The sequence below is a fragment of the Thunnus maccoyii genome, chromosome 23, assembly GCF_910596095.1.
Source record: "Thunnus maccoyii chromosome 23, fThuMac1.1, whole genome shotgun sequence".
Classification (NCBI taxonomy): Eukaryota; Metazoa; Chordata; class Actinopteri; order Scombriformes; family Scombridae; genus Thunnus; species Thunnus maccoyii.
In genome coordinates, this window is record NC_056555.1 from 21,987,243 (window position 1) to 22,008,310 (window position 21,068).

General features: G+C 39.2%; 1 protein-coding gene across 1 annotated transcript; it reads left to right on the forward strand.

Annotated features, from left to right (window-relative positions):
• Positions 1-3,501: 3,501 nt before the first annotated feature.
• tmem19 (transmembrane protein 19) lies at positions 3,502-20,766 on the forward strand. The gene is made up of 8 exons (XM_042403643.1): positions 3,502-3,787; positions 4,450-4,597; positions 7,982-8,095; positions 11,585-11,722; positions 11,805-11,881; positions 11,976-12,153; positions 14,529-14,738; positions 16,321-20,766. Exons 2-8 carry the CDS (start codon positions 4,468-4,470, stop codon positions 16,479-16,481), a joined length of 1,008 nt encoding a protein of 335 aa, XP_042259577.1. The 5' UTR covers positions 3,502-3,787; positions 4,450-4,467; the 3' UTR covers positions 16,482-20,766.
• Positions 20,767-21,068: the final 302 nt, after the last annotated feature.

The window sequence follows — 21,068 nt, forward strand, 5'->3', positions numbered from 1 at the left end:
TAACTGTTGCAGCTCTATTCTATTTTTAACTAATTTATATAGAACTATTCTGGGCTTTGAACACACTTTAGACTGTGGTGAAGCTTTTTTAGTGTCTTGCAGCAGGAACTGTTGATAAATAGGTGTATAAAATAAGTATAAAAATCAGTTTCAATCAGTCTATTCCATTAAAAAATTATCATTCTCAGAAAATGCGTGATAATTGCATGAGCTTTTAATAGCCAGTATGAGCAGGAGGAATGATTACAGCAAGGAAAACCTCTTTCAGTGTTCATCTGGGCTCCTGACTGTCTGGTAGTTTGGGTGTACAGTGTTCTGTAGTGCCATCCCGGAGGGGAGAAGTGGAACGGGTTACGTCAAGGGTGTGAGCCGTCTGCAGTGCCCGTTTCCTGACTCTGGAGGTGTACAAAGTCCTGGATGGTCGACAACAGCAATATCGTTTGTAGTTTACTCTTTGGCACAGAACAAAGATTGTTATCATCTTGATTTCATGTCAGTTACAGGACATTTCTTACAGTGGACAAAGTTCATAGAAACTCTTCTGCAGCAGATGCCACTTCTCCTGCTGTCCATCTGTATACTCAGTATGTTGCACAAAGATTAGTTTAGAGTGTAACTAATCAACAGGAAGTTATATTTATTAATCTTTCCCTTTAATGACCCATACACAAAAAAGCACACTGTGAGGCAGGAGGTTTTTCTTTTTTTTAAAAAAACAACTCTTAAGTCACCCACTGAGATGCTCCCACTAAAGGATGAACACAACAGAGCTTGTGTTCATGTGGAAGGGATGGTGCTGTGTGGACAGAGCTCTGTTTGTGCTCTGATGCTTTCCCATGTGATAACAGATTACAGGCAGCATCTTGTGCAAAGCTTTAAACTACGTAATGATCAGCAAAAGTGCAGGAATTATACGTCTGGCAGAGGATGCTTGTGGAAGCGCGATGCTGTCATAATTACAGCTACAATGATTAGTCAATTAATCAATTAGTTGATCGACAAAAATTAATCTGCAACTATTTTGATAACCAAATAATGTTTTTCGTTATTTTTTAAGGAAAAATTCCAAATAAAATTGCTGATTGCAGCTTCTCAAATGTGAAGATTTGAAACTTTTATGTGTTATATGTGATAGTAAACTGAATATCTTTGGGTTTTGAACTGTTGATCAGACAAAATAAGATATTTGAAGACCTTCACCTTGTGCTCTAAGACATTATAACAGACATTTTTCACTGTTTCCTGACATTTTATAGATAAAAAACACTAGGACTTTTTCTTGAAACAAAGTATTTCTACATTGTGGCTTTGCTACTTTACTTTAGTCACATCCATACATGTTTTAAGATGTATATAAAATACTGTACTTTGAACAATAAGAAAAATGCAAAAAAAAAAAGAGAGAATAGATGTATTGTTATTGAGAATATTGTTTAATGTACTTTTGTTAAAAACATAATTTTGGCTCATTTTATATAATTAAATATATACATATAATTAAAGGTGCAATGTGTAGGATTTAGTGGCATCTAGTGGTGAGGTTGCAGATTGCAACAAACTGAATACCCCTCCCCTCCCCCTCTCCTTCTATACATGTAGGAGACCCTCTGGTGGCCAAAAAACTCATGAAAAACATGAAAGTCCCTCTCTAGAGCCAGTGTTTGTTTGTCCGTTCTGGGCTACTGTAGAAACATGGCGGTGCAACATGGCGGGCTCCGTGGAAGAGGACCCGCACCCTAAATAGATATAAAGGGCTCATTCTAAGGTAACTAAAACACAATGATTCTTATTTTAGGTGATTATACGCTATTTAGAACATACTCATAAATATAATATTGCATTTCTGCCAAGTCCCTTCTGCTAGATACCACTAAACTCTACACACTGCACCTTTAAAGCACTGTTTTTTGGGGTTTTTTGTACGTTTGGCTGGTTTGTTTTTGTGGCCTGGGCCTTTTAGGGGGAAATGATGAAATGTGTGGACCGTTTTGCTTATAGTATCTACAGTTTGATGAAGTGTAAATTAATAATAAAATATATATATTGCAAAAAATCCTTAAAATCTTCTCTTTGTCCCTCATTAAAAATTCCAAAATTGCTGCATATGTAAATATTGTTAACATTTCTAAAGTCTTCCTGCTGGACAAAAGTATTCAGTGTGTAGAATTTAGTGGCCTCCAACAGTGAGGTTGCAGATAGCATGTAGGAGAATCTACGGTGGCCATGAAATTCATGAAAAACACGAAAGGCCCTCTCTAGAGCCAGCATTTGGTTTGTCCATTCTGGGCTACTGTAGAAACATGGTGGTGCAACATGGCAGCCCCCATAGCAGGGAAAACCCAAGCCCCCAGGAACAGCGCCGGGCTGTGAGGCCAATTTGACATAGCGGCCAAACCATGGAATTACAACGTCACATGACGCTATTGGGCCCAAAAAATACCTTTTTCCATAGACTTACATTGTGAAAGAGACATCCGTAAATCAGCAGATAAATTTTTTTGAGCATCACAACCCCAGCGAAATGACTCGTCTCACTATCAGAATTTGATTCATTCGGTCCGATCACATTTCGAAAGTCTGAGAGAACCGCACGATTGAATTGTTTTTTCTCCATTCAAGTTAGCTGGAGGGCTAAAACCGGAAGTAGCCAGCTCGGTCGGCGAAAGCCACCAGTACGCTAGCTCTATGGGCCCAATGATCCTGGAAGATCCAGGTCATTTTATATGCGGAAATCGAACTTTTTTGGCTTCATGCACCACTGAGCAACTTTCATAGGTATGAACGGCGCCTCCGACACTGTATCCAGTTCTCTTTATACATCCATAAGGAAACCAAGCGGCAACCTCTGGGGCTGAAAAATGAAGCCAATGCGGAAGCGCCAAAAACTGCAGTTCCTTGAATGGCCACTTGAGGCTCCAGAAGCGAGTCAATCCCCATAGACCCCCATGTTAAAATGCCCAACTTTACAGCAGAAATAAATATGTTTACAGCCTGGTACAAAAAACGGTTTTGGTCTCTATAGCTATAATTTTTTATAACTCACTCGTTTAAACTTTATTTAAGCCATAAAGTTCTGCATAATGAAGGACATGGCTGCTTTGAGTGACAGGTCCGCCAGCCGCTAGGTGGCTTGTTTCAGCCATTTGGCCCGCCTCTTTGCCTATTTTTGATTGGCTGGGAGTCAGGCAGCGTCACGTACTCCCAAGATGGCGACGGCCGGAGCGGCTGACTTTGAGCTTCAAAACCACTCTTCAGAAACCAACGGGTGACGTCACGGTAGCCATATTTTTATACAGTCTATGGGGAAAACACAATAATTCTTATTTTCTTTTATTATTTTCACTAATTAAAACACACGTATAAATATTATAATCCATTTCTGCCAAGTCTGTTCCACTGGATGGCACTAAATTCTACACACTGCACCTTTTAATAGAGAATTAACGAAGGACTAATCACGTGATTAAAATGTGATTACTGTCCCTTTAAGAAAAGCCTCCTGTTTGCGGAAGTGTGTCCGTGAATTAAATGCTTCCGTCCTGCCTTCCCCTCCGGTGCCTGTACGCACTGTAACACGGCACCTCTAGTCATGTGGTTGTATTAATTACACCTACAGACGAAATATATTTGTCTTTTATGTCATTGTTAGTTTTTGTTTTAACGCTGGTCAGCAGATAACAGCACAGTCGTCTGAAGAGGGAGGAAAGTCCGCATTTTTGCTAAATCAATAGTCAGCTGTTGAAGTCGGTTAAAGGGACTAAACTCGTGATGGCTCCGGAGAAATCTGGTGAGTTCACTTCTAGAGATAAACACGACATGTTATCAGTTAGATAATGGTGTAAAAGGTTCATATTAACATGACTGATACATCCAACATCTCTAACATAACGGACATTTGCGTTTCAGCCGTTTTTTTCCCGTTGATTGTGTGCAACGTCACATGGGGCTTTTTTGTTTGGTCGATAAAATGTCAGAAAATGGTGAAAAATGTTCAATCACCGTTCCCCAAAACCCAAAGTTATATCCTCAAATGTCTTGTTTTGTCCCAACCAACAGTCCACAACCAAAAGACATTCAGTTTACTGTCATAGAACAGTAAAGACACCAGAAATACTCACATTTGAGAAACTGGAATCAGAGAATTTTGACATTTTCTTCTTAAAAAAATGACCTCAGAGGATTAATATCGCAATTAATGTATAGTTCACAACACAGAAGACTAAAGAAACTAGAAAATATTTACATTTAAGGGGCTGGAATTGGACAATTTCTCTTTAAAAATGACTCAAAACGATGAATAAATTATCAAAATAGTTGCTAGATGATTTTCTGCTAAGTAGCTAACCAGCTAATAGTTGCAGCTCCAATCATGACCAAGATAACAATAGTAGGACTTCTCTCTATTGTAACAGTGATGTAACAAACCGTCTCTTGTCTCCTGTCCTGCAGCTCGGTCCGTCTGTCAACATGGACTCTGAGGACGACGTGCTGATGAAGGAGTACATCAAGATGATGACTGATATGATCGTGCTTTGTGCCACTTTGGCACTCTCCCTCTTCTTCTGGGTCCTGTCCCTCACCATCAGCACCTACTCAGGTGAGCTGCGTCACCTCACACCTGTACACTGGGAAACCTTTTCCCTCACACCTCAACACTTCAAGTGATATGAAACTATTTTCTAATTTTCCTATATCGTTATTTTTTCCTAATTTGTTTTCTAATGAAGACAGGAAGTTAATCTGCTAATATTATGATAATTGAATCATTGCTTTAGTAACTTTTCAAGCTAAAATGTGTTGCTATTCTTGGTCTTGAATTACTGTAAATGTAATATTTTGGGGTTTTGAACTGTTGTCACCTTGGACTCCAGGATGTTGGGATCAAATGATTAATTGATTAATCATAAAAATAAGGCAGGTTATTCGATAATAAAAGTAACTGTTAAATGCAGACATACACTTCTCTTTATTCCATAATGATCCTTCAAAGAGTCATATGGACTTAATAAGCTTTTTGTTAAGTTTTGGGGCTGCAACCAACGATTATTTTCATTATCCATTAATCTGTCGATTATTTTCTCAATAAATCAGTTCGTTTTTTGGTCCATAAAATGTCAGAAAATGGTGAAAAATGTTAATCAGTGTTTCCCAATAGCTCAGATGATGTCTTTAAATGTCAAAAGGACTAAAGAAAGCAGAAAATATTCACATTTAAGAAGCTGGAATCAGAGAATTTTTGTATTTTTTCTGGAAAAAAATGACTCATGATGATGAATAAATGATCTAAATAGTTGCCGATTAATTTGATTGTTGGCAACTAATCGATTAATCGTTGCAGCTTCATAAAGTTCACGTTAACATGATAGATTTTAAGAGTTTAGTGTGTCTGTGTTTCTACAGACACACGTCCAGTCAGCTGTATGAAGCATTTTATGATTATTATGACAAATGTTCTTAAAGTGAAACTGATTCAGACCGAATCATGTGCTCTCCTCTGAAGCGGAGTCTGTCTCAGATTTCTTCTCCGAAATGAACTCAGGATGGTTTGGAGCTAAACAAACATCCTTTTCAACGTCATTCTTCATGGTTGAAGTTACAGTATGTGTGGTCATACTTGTGAATGGACTGTGTTTGTAGAATAGAGCCTTTCATTCACTCACACACACACACTGATGGCACCAACCTGATAATCAGGAGCAATTTAGGCTTTGGTGTGTGTGTGTGTGTGTGTGTGTGTGTGTGTGTGTGTGTGTGTGTGTGTGTGTGTGTGTGTGTGTGTGTGTGTGTGTGTGTGTATGTGTGTGTGTGTGAGGCCTCAATAAATCCTTCACTTCAACATAGTTTGACATTCTGCACTTCTGTCACCACAGCAAACCAGCATCTCGTTTCCCACAAACATCTTCAGGCTGAGATGATGGTGAAATCCATTTTATGAAACTTCTTCAGCTTAAGAGGTGTTTCCTAAAAGCATCGTACCTGAAGACTCTTAGAGATGATTGTAGATTAATGAATCCTAAATGCTCGTTAGAGGTGTAGAACTAGGGATGTGCAGAGATCTCAGTATTTGTATTTGTATCTGTATTTGTTGAGGCAGCAAAATTATTTGTATCTGTATTTGTATTCAAATAAAAGTGGAAAGAGGCTTAAAAATCCTGTTTTTGTTTTTATGACAGTTTTAATTTTAGAAAATTAAAGTGTTACAATAAGTGTTCATGAATAAACTACCTTATGAAGGAGGTCCCCACACCGGGTCTCGAACTGGAGTCTCCCAGATCAAACTAAAACTTTACTCATCGCCTCATTGCAGACAGACCTCTACCTATTTATACACCCATAACACAGAGACAGCACACCGTGTAATGTGTAGGGAGGAACTTCAAAGGTGATTCTTGCTTCACACTTTTTATTTATTGCCTATTTTTTACAATCTAACTTTGTGGAAAGGAGAAGAGGAACAACAGGTTATGGAGAGTCTCTTGAGAGCACTTTGTCAGTAGCTCAGCTTTATCTCTGGGGAACACCCCCAACAAATAACTTTTAAAATATTTGTATGAAACAAATATTTGTATAAAACCCACTATTTGTGCTTTGCCGAATAATGTATTTGTATTCGGGCACACCCCTACTGAGAACATCTTAAGTAGAACCAAAAACTATGTTTTATTCAAGTTTTCTTTGTTTTTAAGTCTTGACTTTTTTCATGAACGCTGATGTTCTTTGTTAAGTGACGTTTGGTGTAAAAGTTTGTGATGTTGATGTTTAAATTAGAACATAATTCATCAATCAATCTGCCAGTTTGTGTCATCATCGTCCTCTTCTCCTTCTTCTTCATCATATCTTTGTCATATCTTCATCTCTTCTGGCTGAAACCTCCCTGGTGGTCTATTTTCAGGTTATGTATCGTCTCTTTTCTCTCTATTTATGATTCTTCGTAATGACCATTAAACAATAGAGACCGAAGCAGAAGTATCAAAATGTAACAGAATACAGACTTATAGATAACGTCGTGTCTGTTTTCAGTTCTCCTGCCCAACTGTCTCACTCTGTCTCCAACAAATTTTTAATTTCTACATCTTCCTCTTAACAAATATGTTGCTGAACTTCCTTTAACCGTAGCTGATGAGTCTGTTGATGTTACAGAGTTGCAGTACAAGACAGGAACATTTCATCATGATCTGGATAAAACAGTAACACTCATACACGGTGTAATCATCATTTTTATAACAGAAGTGTAACCTCGTCTCACATTTAACATCCAGCAGCTCTGATACAAACATGGTGACAGAATGACTGAAGAATATTTATATAACTTAAAGCAACAACCGCTGCTTCAGTTTAATACATTTTAATCTGATCTTCAGAGTAACGTCTGCCTCCAGCAGCAGCAGCTAAATCAACCATAGTTCACTTCCTTAAACTGATTTCCACCCATCAACATGAATCATAGAGATTGTTGACATTCAGCTTTGTTTTCATTCTGAGTTTCAAGTATAAAACGTTTATTTGCATCGTTTACAACATTTATACTTTGTGATGTGTTTTTCCAATATACAGCACAGCTTACAGACAGTTAAATATGTAGCAATATATATATATGTAAGTGTATTTAGCATCCAAAAGCAGTACTAAAGAGTGAGTGTATGCCGTTAACGTCAGCTCTCTGTGGTGATGAAGAAGATGCTGTTTGACAGATGGGAAACACCTCTTAAGCTGAAGAAGGTTCGTAAGATGCATTTCACAATGAAAAGGGAAACGAGGTCTAGATCGACTGTTGTGAACCTCAAGAAAACAGCTTGAAAAGCAGCTTGGAAGAAGTGAAGGAGTCAAACGATCCTCTCATTCACTAAATGTGTAAAATCACCAGAGCGCTCTCAGGTGAAGAGATGATACAGTGATTACAGCAATGTCTGACTGTGTGTGTGTGTGTGTGTGTGTGTGTGTGTGTGTGTGTGTGTGTGTGTGTGTGTGTGTGTGTTTACAGGCACACTGCAGCCTGTGTCGCCGTGGCGATGGTTGTTCTCCATCTTGGTTCCCCTGGTGGTGACGGCCAGAGCCGTGAAGAGACGCAGTCTGGACCGTTCAGGAGCTCTGGGAGGTGAGCGGGTGTCAAACTGTCAAACATAACAGCTGGTATCTATATTTTCATGTTAACACGTCTCTCTTTAGGTTGATGAAACAAAGAAGTATCTTGTTACAAGATTCAGCAGCATCTCTGCTGTTTTTATGAGATACAGATACAGTCCAGTATTTCAAACAGCAGTCTCATTACAACAAGTATTTATTCTCATTATAACAAGAAAATGTACTTGTTTAATGGGAATATTCATCTTGTTATAACTAGTAAACTTCTCGTGTAACATAATACTTTCTCTTTATATCGAGAAACAGAGCAAATATTTTTTTGTCATGTAGTTTTAAGACTGTCAAAGCAGAAACAGATCTCTTATTTTGTGTCTTGAGGCTGGACTTTTCTCGTCATGTTTAATTCAGTTGAACAAACAAATCCTCAAAGGTTCCTCCAGTCATTGACTGTCACACTGCTGCCTGATATGAAATGAAGTCTTTTTAAAGAAGGATGAACATCTGCTCACTTGAAACATCACAAAAAGTTTCAGAAAAGGGACAGAAAGTTATATGTTGAAGGGAAAACTCTCTGATTTTGGAAGATGTTTGTTATGTCTAGATCCCAAAACTGAAACTCAACTCTCAACTGTGTTTAGATTTTGAAACAAGGACGTATTCTACACATTTCCAGCTCTATGTTTATATTCTGGGGCTCTACTGGAATATCTTTGCATGATTTACAGTTAAAAACTCCTTATTTATCTTCTACTGGTCCTTCATGCAGCCCCTCAGTTCAGCCTCTGTCTCTAACAGGCCGTTTTTTTAAGGCCCGCCTCCCGATGAGCCTGCTCTGTTCTGATTGGTCAGCTTCAGGAAGCTTCTGCAGGCTACGTAAACAAACAATAGTAGCAGGATTTCACTTCTTTTTCTTGTTCTTTACTTGAAATATAAACTTCTCAAACACATCCGTACATGATTTTACCCAAATCAGGTCTGAAATATTCGAGTGGACAACGTCAACAACCTTAGCAACAACCTTAGCAACAACTTAAGCAACAAAGACTACAGAACAGACGGCTGTTTGTGGGCATGTGCGAACAATCTGATGTCACTGAGGAGGAAGTAGAGGTAACTTTGCAAACAGAGAGTATAGAGCAGGTTGAAGCCTTGATGTTTGACTTGAAGGCAGCATTTTTACAAAGTTTAACATTTGACATCATAACAGTATAAAAATAACAGAAAATCACAAACAGCATGATATGTCTCCTTTAAAAAAATGTCTTTAGACAGCAAAAAGTGTCTATTTACAACATGTTCTGTCTATGTTTCGCCTGGTTTTGTTTTAACTGGATTTAGTGGAACTAGTTCAGTTCCTGTTCAAAACGTGTCTGTTCGTAACAGGTCGAGTGTTTGGCTTCTGCTTTTTATCGTGTTGCTGCTTGCGGTTTTCTTGAGAACCGCTCATCCAAACAACTTCACGCTCAACGCTGTACCTCCTCGGGTCCTGAGCAACACACCCGCCAAGTGTTCAGTCGATCAGATGAACGGTTGTCGAGGAAACTGAAGGACAGACAGACAGACTCTCCTTCCTTTTTGGTTAGATAAAGCAGCTGTGATCTCGTGATCGGCTCATCTAAAATACTGTAAATCTCTTATCAGCCACGGGGCATCGCTGTGAAATCAGAATTTTTTCATTATGAAAACCATTTGTGAATCTTTCCTGGATTCTGAGAAGACCCTCTGACGCTGCGTCACACAGGGACGAATGACTGCAGCTTTTTAACCCGTCGATGCTTTAAACTTTTCTTTTTCATTTCTGGGTCGACGTCCAAAATTTTCCGAACGTTTTCTGTTTCCTCTGTCGTCCTTTAGAAGAATCTCCATCCACACCGACGAAGCTAAACACAGGAAAAATGGATCAAATCTTTTCTTTTTTCTCTTTTGCTTGGTTAAAGTTAACTGTTGACGACAGATGAACATATTTTCAGACAGTTTGGTTTCTCTGCTGAGTCAAAACTTCCATTTTCCACTTTCTATGATCACCTATACAGTCAAACTCATGACTTTGTTTTGTTATTTACTTATTTTTCTGTTTTATTCAGACTACTCTATGATTGCTTTTTAACTATACTGCAGTTAAAAGCTGTTTTAAAGTTGAGGTTAAAGGTTAAGAGAAAAATATAACGGCCAACAGGCTGTAAATCACTGAACGTATCCAGTTTAAAAACGCTTTATAGTCTACAGATGTGCAGTAAATGATGAAAGATAATGTGTGAAAGCCCCAAATTAGCAACTGTTTTTGTCTGCTTGTCTCTACATGAAATATTAAGTTACGTTACTATGAATAAAACATGCTCAGTGTGTTCAGAGATGAATAAACAGACCAGAGGGTTAACAAATAAATGAATATATCAATTTAACACTATTCATCAAACCACAGCTTCCAGTTGTCACATAAAACCCTCATAAGTCTTCAGCTGTGATTAAAAAATAAATCCCAGAGGCAAACATGAGATGAAAGAGACAAGTAGTAGTTTCCATCCAGAGAGAAACCAACATTTTGGATAAAAACACAGACGCAAACTGAGAACGCTTTCAAAACATGATGCCATGAATAGTTTTTATATATCATTTAACTTCATACCACTGAAAAACCAAAACCAGCAGGTCGGTTGTTCCTGCGTCTTGGAGACGTCGCCACAGTTCTTCTTCTTCTGTGTCTTCATGTTAATCCCAGACTGAGATCATCTGCTGCAGGACTCCTCGTTCTTCTTGTTGCTGAGGAGGATGGTTCTTCATGACTCCGGCTGGATGTTTGGGGCTCGTCTTCATGCTGCAGATGATCAGACGCCTCCCTGACGGTGTTGCATGATGGATAAGAATCTGCCCCAAACCTGCAACCAACCTCCAACATGGTTCACTGTCCTTGTAGCGTTCTCCAGCCCTTCTGCAAACAAAGCCGAGTAATTTTTCTGCACCTGTTCATATTTTTTCATGCGTAGGTGAGTCACTTGGCTTTGTTTCCACGTAGGAGGAATGGCTTTTTGGCTGCAAGTCTTCCATAAAGACCATTTCTGACCAGAGTTCTCCAGACAGTAGAGGGATGAACCAGAGTCTTACTGGTTTCTGCCAGTTTTTAACTGATCCAATGATTTTTGAAGGGAAACCAGCTTGATGTGTCTTTCGCCTGCTGCAGTCAGTTTCCAGTCCTCAACATTGTCCAATTCTTGGCGCTTCTGCAGAAAAACTTGGGCAGAACATCTGGAAACACCTGTCAGCCTGCAGGATGACGCCCTTGTGTCTCGTTGCTGTGCTCGCTCTCGCCATGATGATGTCATTTCCCCCTACGCAGCTTTCTTTTATAGCATATAAACATCTCACTGGAATATTTCTCTATTTGAAAGGAATGTTTATAACACATCAACTAACTCCAGTCTTACACTCTAACGTAGCCTGTGAGGGTCATTTTTAAACCCGTGTGGAGAACTCAAACACTTCCTCTGACGTGTTTTTTTCTCAGCTCTCCTGGTGGGGTTTGTGTTGACGATGGCCAACTACAGCTTCTTCTCCTCTCTGCTGGCCTTCTTCTACACCTCCTCCAGACTGACCCGCTGGGGAGGAGCGCAGAAGAAGAAGATAGACGCCGAGTACAAAGAAGGTGAGAGATGGCGTACTTGTTTACTTTTAGATCGATCTACATTCAAATCTAAATGTGTTTTTAAGTTTTGTGTTTGTGTCAGGCGGTCAGAGGAACTGGGTCCAGGTCTTCTGTAATGGAGGAGTTCCTACAGAGCTGGCTCTGCTTTACATGATAGAGGTAAACAAACATTTCCTGTACAAAACATCTGAAATTACAAAATAAAATACCTGCTAAAAATCTAAAAGTATTAAGTTTGTGTGTTTTTTTTCAGGTGGGTCCAGGTGAGATCCCCATTGATTTCGGTAAACAGTACTCCGCCTCCTGGATGTGCCTCTCTCTACTGGGAGCACTGGCTTGCAGTACTGGAGACACCTGGGCGTCAGAGGTGGGACCTGTTCTCAGCCAATCGCAGCCTAGACTCATCACCACCTGGAAGGAAGTCCCAGCAGGTGAGCATGTTTATGTTTTCATCATCAATTCATCTGTCAGTCGTTTTCTCGATTAATCAATTAGTTGTTTGATCTATAAAATGTCAGAAAATGGTGAAAAATGTCGATCGCTGTTTCCCAAAACCCAAATATTCACATTTAAGAGGCTGGAATCTGAAATTATTTGTATTTTTTCTTAAAAAATTACTCAAAACAAATAGTTGGCGATTCATTCTCTGTCGACTGACTAATCGATTAATCGTTTCAGCTCTAGATTTATGCTTCCTCTCTTCCAGTCGTTCCTTTTCTCCTTCTCTCGGACACTGATCTCCACCATTGAGGATGTTTTAACCCCTTAAATGCACCTCAGAGGAGACTCAGTTGATCATATTGACATTATTTACGAGATGCAAAAACCCTCCTTTTGATGGGAAACATCTCAACTGATCAGTGAAGAAGAAGCCGAGCTGTTGTGGAAACAGCTTTACTGTAATAATAATATATGACATCACAGCAGCTGTTCATATTTCTTCATAAAATAAAACTGTGTGTAGAATCTGAATTATGCATGAATGATAAAAAAGCACTTTTGTAAAATTGTTTATTTTTATCTTCATGAGCCAAAAGGCTTCTTTTCTTCTTCTTCTTTTCCACAAACATCATCCAGGATAAACATGGCCTCCAGCTCAGAGCCTGAAATTACCTTTTTCTTCCCCTCAGTGTCCCGAATTCTACTTTCAACTGACTCAACAAGCGTTGTCCCAAACTGAGTTCAAGTGCTACGTGCAACTTTTCTGGCACAGATATTACGACAAAGCAGCCTTGAATAACACTGCATGTTAACAGTTTTACAGTTTTCAAATTTTCGTGACTGTTTATACACAGAGCCAAATAAACCTCGCTCTGCTTACTGAGGGTGCAACGAGGGGGGGAAACACAGACTCGGCTGCTCCCGACGAAACGTAAAACTGTGGAAGTTTCAAAAAGTTGCCATGAATGTAAACATATACACACGCAGCGTTAATGACTAACTAACATTTCTACATCGTATGATGTTAACTTACATGTTACACAGACGCTTTGTTGGGGAGTGAAAATTCAGAGTTGAGTCATATGTTTAGTCGTACATGTTCCCGACACGTGCTTCGACGTTGTAATAAGTTTCTCTTCTATTTGTACCGTCTCCAGGACAACAGGACATCTTTAATTTCATTACAGTGTCTCCTGTAATATCCGCCAGACTTTCAATCTTTTATTTAAACATATGAACAGTGAAAGAGGTTTTCCTGAATTATTTCTGCATATCGACAGCTGACTTGTTCATCTTTGAAAGTTGAGATGCTGCTAGTCATGAGTAGTTTCAGTCTCCTCTTAATGACTCTGGAGCGAGCGAGGACGCCTTGTTTGGTGAATTGCTGTAAATTCCTCCGTCCTCGCGTCTCTCTCTCTATCCGCATCAGCACCCTCAAAGTTCACCTCTCTTGAAACGCAGAGGAAAGTAGCAAAAAGATGAAGTCAAGTCAGACAACTTACAGCAGCGTTTCCAGTCTAGTGAAGTCAAATTAATTTATAAAGCACATTTCATACGGCAGGCGTAAACTCAATGTGCTTAAAAACAAGTAAAGATCATACATAACAAATATATTACATTAACATTACATATAAGAAGATGTTACATAAATAAAAACATATAAGACAGCATATATAAAAAAAAATCATTATCATTGTTAAAAGAAATAATAATAATAATACTGTTTCACCCTTTAACCATTAAACTAAAAGCTTGTGAATGAAGATGTCTTTAGTCTGCTTGTTGTAACAGACCTGAGTTCATGTCCAAAGACCATAAACATTATCAGTTAAACATTTATCACATCCTGACTGAATAAAATGTTTATTACAGTGAGACCAGTTTCATTCAACAGTAGGTCTGTGTTCAGGGAAACAGTTGGTAGAATCAGCTGCTAACGTCACGATAGTTAAACGCTACTTTAGAAAAACACATGATGTCGACAGTCAAAACTACCAACAGCGGGTTTAACGTCAACACTTTATCTTTCTGCATGTTGTGTTTTATGAATACATATAGTTTGATTTGGTCATCAAAAGTTTACTTTGATATTTAGTTGAGATGTTAATTCATTCTTCCAAGACTGTGACTCAGTCAATTGACCTAAAGCTAATATACATTAAAGTAAACAGAAGGCGTCTTTCACACCGTGGAGGTCTGTGACACGTGTCTGAAAGGCTCTATGTACAGAGGCTAATAAAACAGAAGAAGAAGAAGTGTTTTAACAAAGTTTCCTTGTATCAAGGGTCAATCTCTGTAGGAAACTGTAAAATCCTTGGACTTGGACTTTAACACTGCTTCATTATACTTTTCTTTTACCCTCCAGGAACAAACGGAGGAGTTACTCCCGTCGGATTGGTCGCCAGCTTCCTGGGCGGGTTCATGGTGGGCGCGGCGTACTTTGTGACACAACTACTACTGATCAGCGACCTGCACCTGGCGGACCCCCAGTGGCCCATCATGGTGTACGGCGGCGTGGCTGGCTTGGCGGGATCCATGCTGGACTCCTTCCTGGGAGCTCACTTGCAATACTCAGGTAGGAACCGCCGTCGGTAACGAGGAGACACAAGCACCAGTTTCTCTAAAGTTTGAGGTCAGACGACACGATATCAGCCCCGACCTGACAGACGCCGAGCATCAGGAAGGAAAATTAGATAATTTTCTTGATTATTTGCTCGGTCTTAAAATGTCCAAAACCCAAAGATATTCAGTTTACTAAACCTGCAAACTGTATGTTTACATTTAAGAAGCAGAACTTTTGCTATTTTTGATCGAGTAATCGTTTCAGCTCCAATGTATTAACGATTCCTCTACGTGACAGAGTTAGAACACAAAAATAGATCTGAAATGATAAAACGTTTGACAGAAAACTAATCTGCAGCCATTTTAATAATAGTCTGTCATTCATTTATCTAAAAAAGCCAAATTCTCTGGTTCCAGCTTCTCAAAATTGCTGCTTTTCTTTTAAATTTTAAATAGTTTTGGACTTTGGGGACGTGTGACTATATCTGTCAATAGTCTCTGACATACTAAACACCAAACAGTTAATCAAGAAAATAATTAGCAGTTTAATTGATAATGAAAATAAGTAAGTTGTAGTACGGTCACATTGTTCGATACAACTGCTCCCCAGTCATCCCTGGAGAAGGACGTCACAGTTCCAACATGGATAATAAATAAATAATTAATAAATAATTAGCTGAACGAAGGTGAAACACTTTAATTCCTCCGTCATGTCGTCTTCAATAGAAGTGAACAGAAGACATAATATTCAATATGCATAAAAATGTGTCTCCGTCACTCAAGACTTTTGTTTTAAAACATCTTTCTAGTTATTAAACTTAAATTAATTAACGTCTCAATGGAAAAACAGTTCTTGGTTCATGTTGTTAATACACGTTGAAACACATTAATGCAGCGTTAACATCATATCTGTTATCTTCATTAATTATACTACACTTCCTCATGTTGTCACAACCAGGAAGTTTTATAATTTATCCAAAAAAATACGTTTTTGTCATTAAAACTGAATAATTTGAATAGTTTGGTTTAATGAGAAAATATGTCCTAATAATGTGAAAAGGATCTGCAAGGGCTGATTGATTAATGATTAATTTCATTATTGATTAGTCTATTTATTTTCACAATTAATCAATCAGTCCTTTAATGTATAAAATGTCGTAAAATGGTGAAAACGTCGATCACTGTTTCCCAAAGAAACCAGAAAATATTCACGTTTAAGAAGCTGAAACCAGAGAATTTCAGCATTTTCTCCTTTTAAAAAATGTCTCAAAACAATTAATCCATTATCAAAACAGTTGGTGATTAATTTTCTGTTAATTGACTGATCATTGCAGCTCTATAAATAAGCAAATCTGTAGTTAAGTTTGATCTTTGTTCAATAAACAGAGTGTTAGCCTGCAGGATGTTGCTACTAAAACCGTCCAATCAGTGAGCTCCATGTGAGTCACCTGACTGGTTTGGCAGTTTGAACCTAAACAGAAATGATTCTTGTGTAATTGAACCAATCAGCGGTCGGTTTTATAGCTCTGAAAGTCGTCTTTGCGGTGAGGTTTCGGTGTTAACAGCTGGACGTTTCCTCTTCTTCATGTCTTCAGGCTTCGACTCGAGCATCGAGAAGGTGGTGAGTTACGAGTCCGCCACCACACGGCGGATATGTGGGAAACCCATCTTGGACAATAACGCGGTCAACCTGTTCTCCTCCGTCCTCATCGCGCTCATCCTGCCCGGGCTGGCGTGGGGGGTGTGGCCACGATAAGACTGATGACCCGCCTTCAGATAGCAGATCTGAAACGATCTGAGACTCACTGCCGATTTTTTTTTTCTGAAAACTTTTAAAGTTATTATTTGGTCACAGAAGCATCACGGTAAAGACTAATACAACACAAAGGAGGAAAAATAAATGCTGACTCATGAAAACTCTTTGCAGTATTTTGTACATCAGCTCCAGTGTTCACAGTTTTTCATTGCTCTAATCACTGACTGTCCGTTAGCTGCGGACCTGGACTGTGTTACACCAGCTGTTTGTAAATTCATCACTACATTTGTGTGTTAAGTTCTTAGTAACTAGTTTCAAACTAGTGTGTTAAGAACAGGGTGCGTCTAGTAGTTGGTTGAGTTGTGCAACACCTGAACAATCCAGAGACTCAACTCAACAAACTGTCTTTATTTATCTCCACCAAGAACTAACAGCAGTCTTTCTGGGTTCTTTTTGAGCCCAAATTTTATTCAACAATCTGCATCTATCAGTATTACAGATATGCAGATTACAGTACGGTATTACCAATTAGTACTTTTCTTTTATTTAACACTAATACCCCCCATTGTCTCCTCATAGTCCCCCAACATTCCCCTCCCTGCTCATGGGAACAAAATATTAAGTGAAAAAAAAATAGATGATAATAGAGTGAATTAAATAAATACAGATAAAATAAGTGCACAACCTAAAACATTTTTTTAAAAAGGGAATGAAATGAAGGCACAACTGGTGATACACAGAGTCAACATGTCAACCTGTCCTGAAGCACTGCCTGCATCCCATAAGGTCACAGTCCAAGATGTTTGTACCTGCACAACGTTACACCTGCGTACATGTTTACCCACACATACGTATGTCTAATGTACCTATGCATATATAACTATATGCATATGTCTGCACACACACAGCCCAGAACAATACACAGTTATCTACATCCAATCGTATATCCAGCACTCTAGTCCAATGGGATTGTTTCCAAGTGAGAGATGAGAGGCTGCCAGTGTTTGTAAAAAATTTTCATCTGAATCCCAGACAGCAAATTTGATCTTTTCCATGTTCAGAAATGACATTAAGTCCAGCAGGCGGGACATTTGAGGGTGGTGAGCGATTCTTGAATAAGAGGGAGAATGCAACGACGGGCAATTAAAGAGGCAAACGGGTCCAGAGTCAGTTCCAACATCTCCAACATAAGATCAAAGAAGGACCTCTAGTGTTCCACCAAGCTCGGACACGACCAGAATATATGAGTCAAGTCTGCTGGTGTCTGAGAGCATCTGTCACAAATATCAGAGAGGATACATCTTCACTAATCTAGCTTTACTATGATGGATCCTATGAAGTACTTCACATGAGGAGGATGAGTGTATTGCATGTAATAAACCTTCACACCATTCATCAGACAAGGTGATACCCAGTTCATTCTCCCAACCTGTCTTGATCTTATGCAGAGCAGGGGGAGTCGCAGCTGATTGAAGAACTGTATATGAAAGACATATGGCCTTGGGACAAGTCAGGAAGATGGTTAATGCCCGAGTCCAGTGGAGCCTGCGGACATGCTGAGGTGTTGGATTTGGCAAAGTTACAAATTTGGAGATGCCTAAACAGATCAGAAGGTTGATTGTGGAGTGTAATTGTGCAAAGCTAGCAAACAGGCCATCAACATAAACCTTGCCTGCATCAGACGGCAAACCTTGAATCAGTGTTGGCTGGTTGAAAGAGTTGATTGTTGCGGATAGGTGTAGCTAGGTACAGAAAGTCCAGCCGAACTGTTGCCTGATTTGTTGCCGTACTCTATCTACTGGTTTACGAATGGTTCCCCAGCATATCCACAGCCTGTTGGTCTTCTTTCAAGCGTGTCACCTCTTTCTTGTTCCTGGAGTGTAGGATGTCTAGCTGCCACTGTCTGCTTGTTGTGGTAGAATACTTGCGGGCCCTCGGAGTGCCCGACCGAGCTCAGTACAGACAGCCACTGACCCACCTGGTGGTCTGCTGTGCACAGGACAAACAGGGCTGATGAGGTCAATCAAGATCATAGGCTTCACCCTGCCGAAGCTTTTGAAGATGGCTGTACCTCTTCTTGAGGGTTTCTGTCAGGCTTTGATTGTTCATCTAATGCCAACTGGTCAGCAGTGAAGGCATTTGCTATCCTATGTCTGGGACAGCACGGTGGTTCAGTGGTTAGCACTGTAGCAAGGGCTGGGACCCTTCTGTGTGGAGTTTGCTCCCTGTGCAGGTTAGGTTAATTGGTGACTCTAAATTGCCCGTAGGTGTGAATGTGAGTGTGAATGAGTATGTTAGCCCTGTGATTGACAGGCGACCTGTCCAGAGTGTTCCCCGACTCTTGCCCAATGTCAGCTGGGATTGGCTCCAGCTCCCCCGCGAACCTCTAGAGGATAAACAGTAAAGTTATCCTCTATAAGTGGTAAAGAAAATGGATGGATGGAGATCCTGTGTCTCACCTTTGGCTTTGCTTGGACACTTCCAAAGATATTTTCCCTCCATGTAGCCGTAAGACATCCTGACGGATGGTTTTAAACTTCAATCTAACCAGCTCAGATATGAGCATGCTAACGTCAGTTTAGTCACAACTCATCTCTACATAAGAACAAGCTTGTGTTTTGCAACCAGTTTTAATTTTGTGATGCATACATTTGCACCCAGTCTAGTTATAATATAAATGTTTACCAAGTTTGAATTTATGAACAGCTGCTGCAACTGACTCCTTCAACTTTAGCTGATGAATTACAGTTGGTGATTTACCCTGATTATCAACACAGTTGATCCAGGAGAGGACGTTTAACATTGTAGTTTAGTTTGTTAGCATGCTAACATTTCCTCATCAACACTCAAAGTACAACTGAGGCTGATGGGAAAGTCATTAGTTTTAGATGAATCTATGGATCACCAAAAGTAGTACAAGTCATCTCAAAGGTCGGACATGAATGTTTGCACTAAATTTCATGGCAATCGACCAAATAGTCGCATGCTAACAACATGCTAACAACCACAGATTCTCAACTAAATGCCTCAAAGTGCTTGTTAGCTTTGCCATTTATCATCAAACTTGTATCTCAAAGTAGTAGTGCACAAAAGTACACAAACACCTTCACCTGGAGGTTTGCTTCCATCTAGTACAGGTGTGTTTAACTGCTCATGAATTCAACTTTTCATTTGTTAAAAAAAAAAAAAAAAAAGTTTTCTTTCTTCTTTCATAAGTTACATCGTCTCACTTTAACAGATCAAATATTGTTACTAAAGAGTCTTGATGTTTTACAATGTAAAGATGCTTTCTGGTGGACAAACTATGTCACAGCAACACTGTTTTTACATGAGCTCGTGTATTTTTCAAGCTCTGGACAGCAGGTTTAAGCTAATATCAGCCAGCCGATACAGCATTAAGACTCATGTTTATGTTGGTGTTTTCCTCCTAAAAGAAATTTATTTGGAGATCAAGAACTCCTCAACTTGTGATGAAACTCAACAACAAATATATATTTAAAGAAGAAATCTGTGCAGTGACTCATTGTGATGCTGCAGTATTTATATTTAACTTTTAATTGTATGGGTTGTTTTTTTGTTTGTCTTGTGTTTTCAGTTGAGTGTTCACAGTATGAATTTATATCTCAGCACTTCACTTCATTTAAGAAGTCTCAAAATCATCTTCTACCACTGTCTGATGTGTGTGTAAACTGGTCTTACCTTTAATGTAAAGGTGTGTTTTGTTTGTCAAACATGTGAATCAATCAGAGGAAGATTAAACTGGAATTTCCTGTGATTTTTAACATGACTACTTCAGAGGAAAATATCACTTTCCTTTTTCTAAACTTATGTTTATTGTTTTTTTTCTACACATTGGCACTGGGATTAAGAGATTTACCCTTCTGACCCTTAACTTTATGTAAACACATCACTAAATTGTTGGAATACCTCTTTAATAAACTGTCATCATCTTCACAGAATATCTCTACCTGATCATTTTTGACCAGTTAGGAGTGGTTTCCTTCTCCGAGATGTTTGATAAAGATGGACCCTGATCCCAAAATAATCCAACATTAAGCCGCTGAGTGTTAATTTACTGCATCTCTCACCCGACCGCTTGACCTTTTGACCTCGTCTCGTTAACAGCGTGTGAGGCGGCAAACAGACTCCACGGAGAGCGGCGGGTTTTCCAGAGGTATTACTGTTTTTATTTCAGAGTGTCTGAGAGAAAAGGCACTAAACCAAACCGGGAGAGTGACATTGACTTTGACTCAGAGAGAGAGAGAGAGAGAGAGAGAGAGAGAGATGCAGAGGAGTGGAGTCAGGTTTAAATTAACATTTTATAAAGTTTCAAGAAACACCAGGCATACAAACACACACACACTCGCAGCGTACTATCTACAGATTTCCTGATTGATTAAATACAGCAGGCTGAAACCAGCAGGAGCTCTTAAAGGAAAATTCTCCTCAGTTTATTTGTCAGTGTGATGAACTTTAAACATCTTTAGATGTCAGAACATCATGTCAGCATATTTTCTGCAGCGTTTTGTGATTCTGAATCATAAATGTAGTGTTAATATTATCAGTTTTCCGTCTGAAACATCCTGA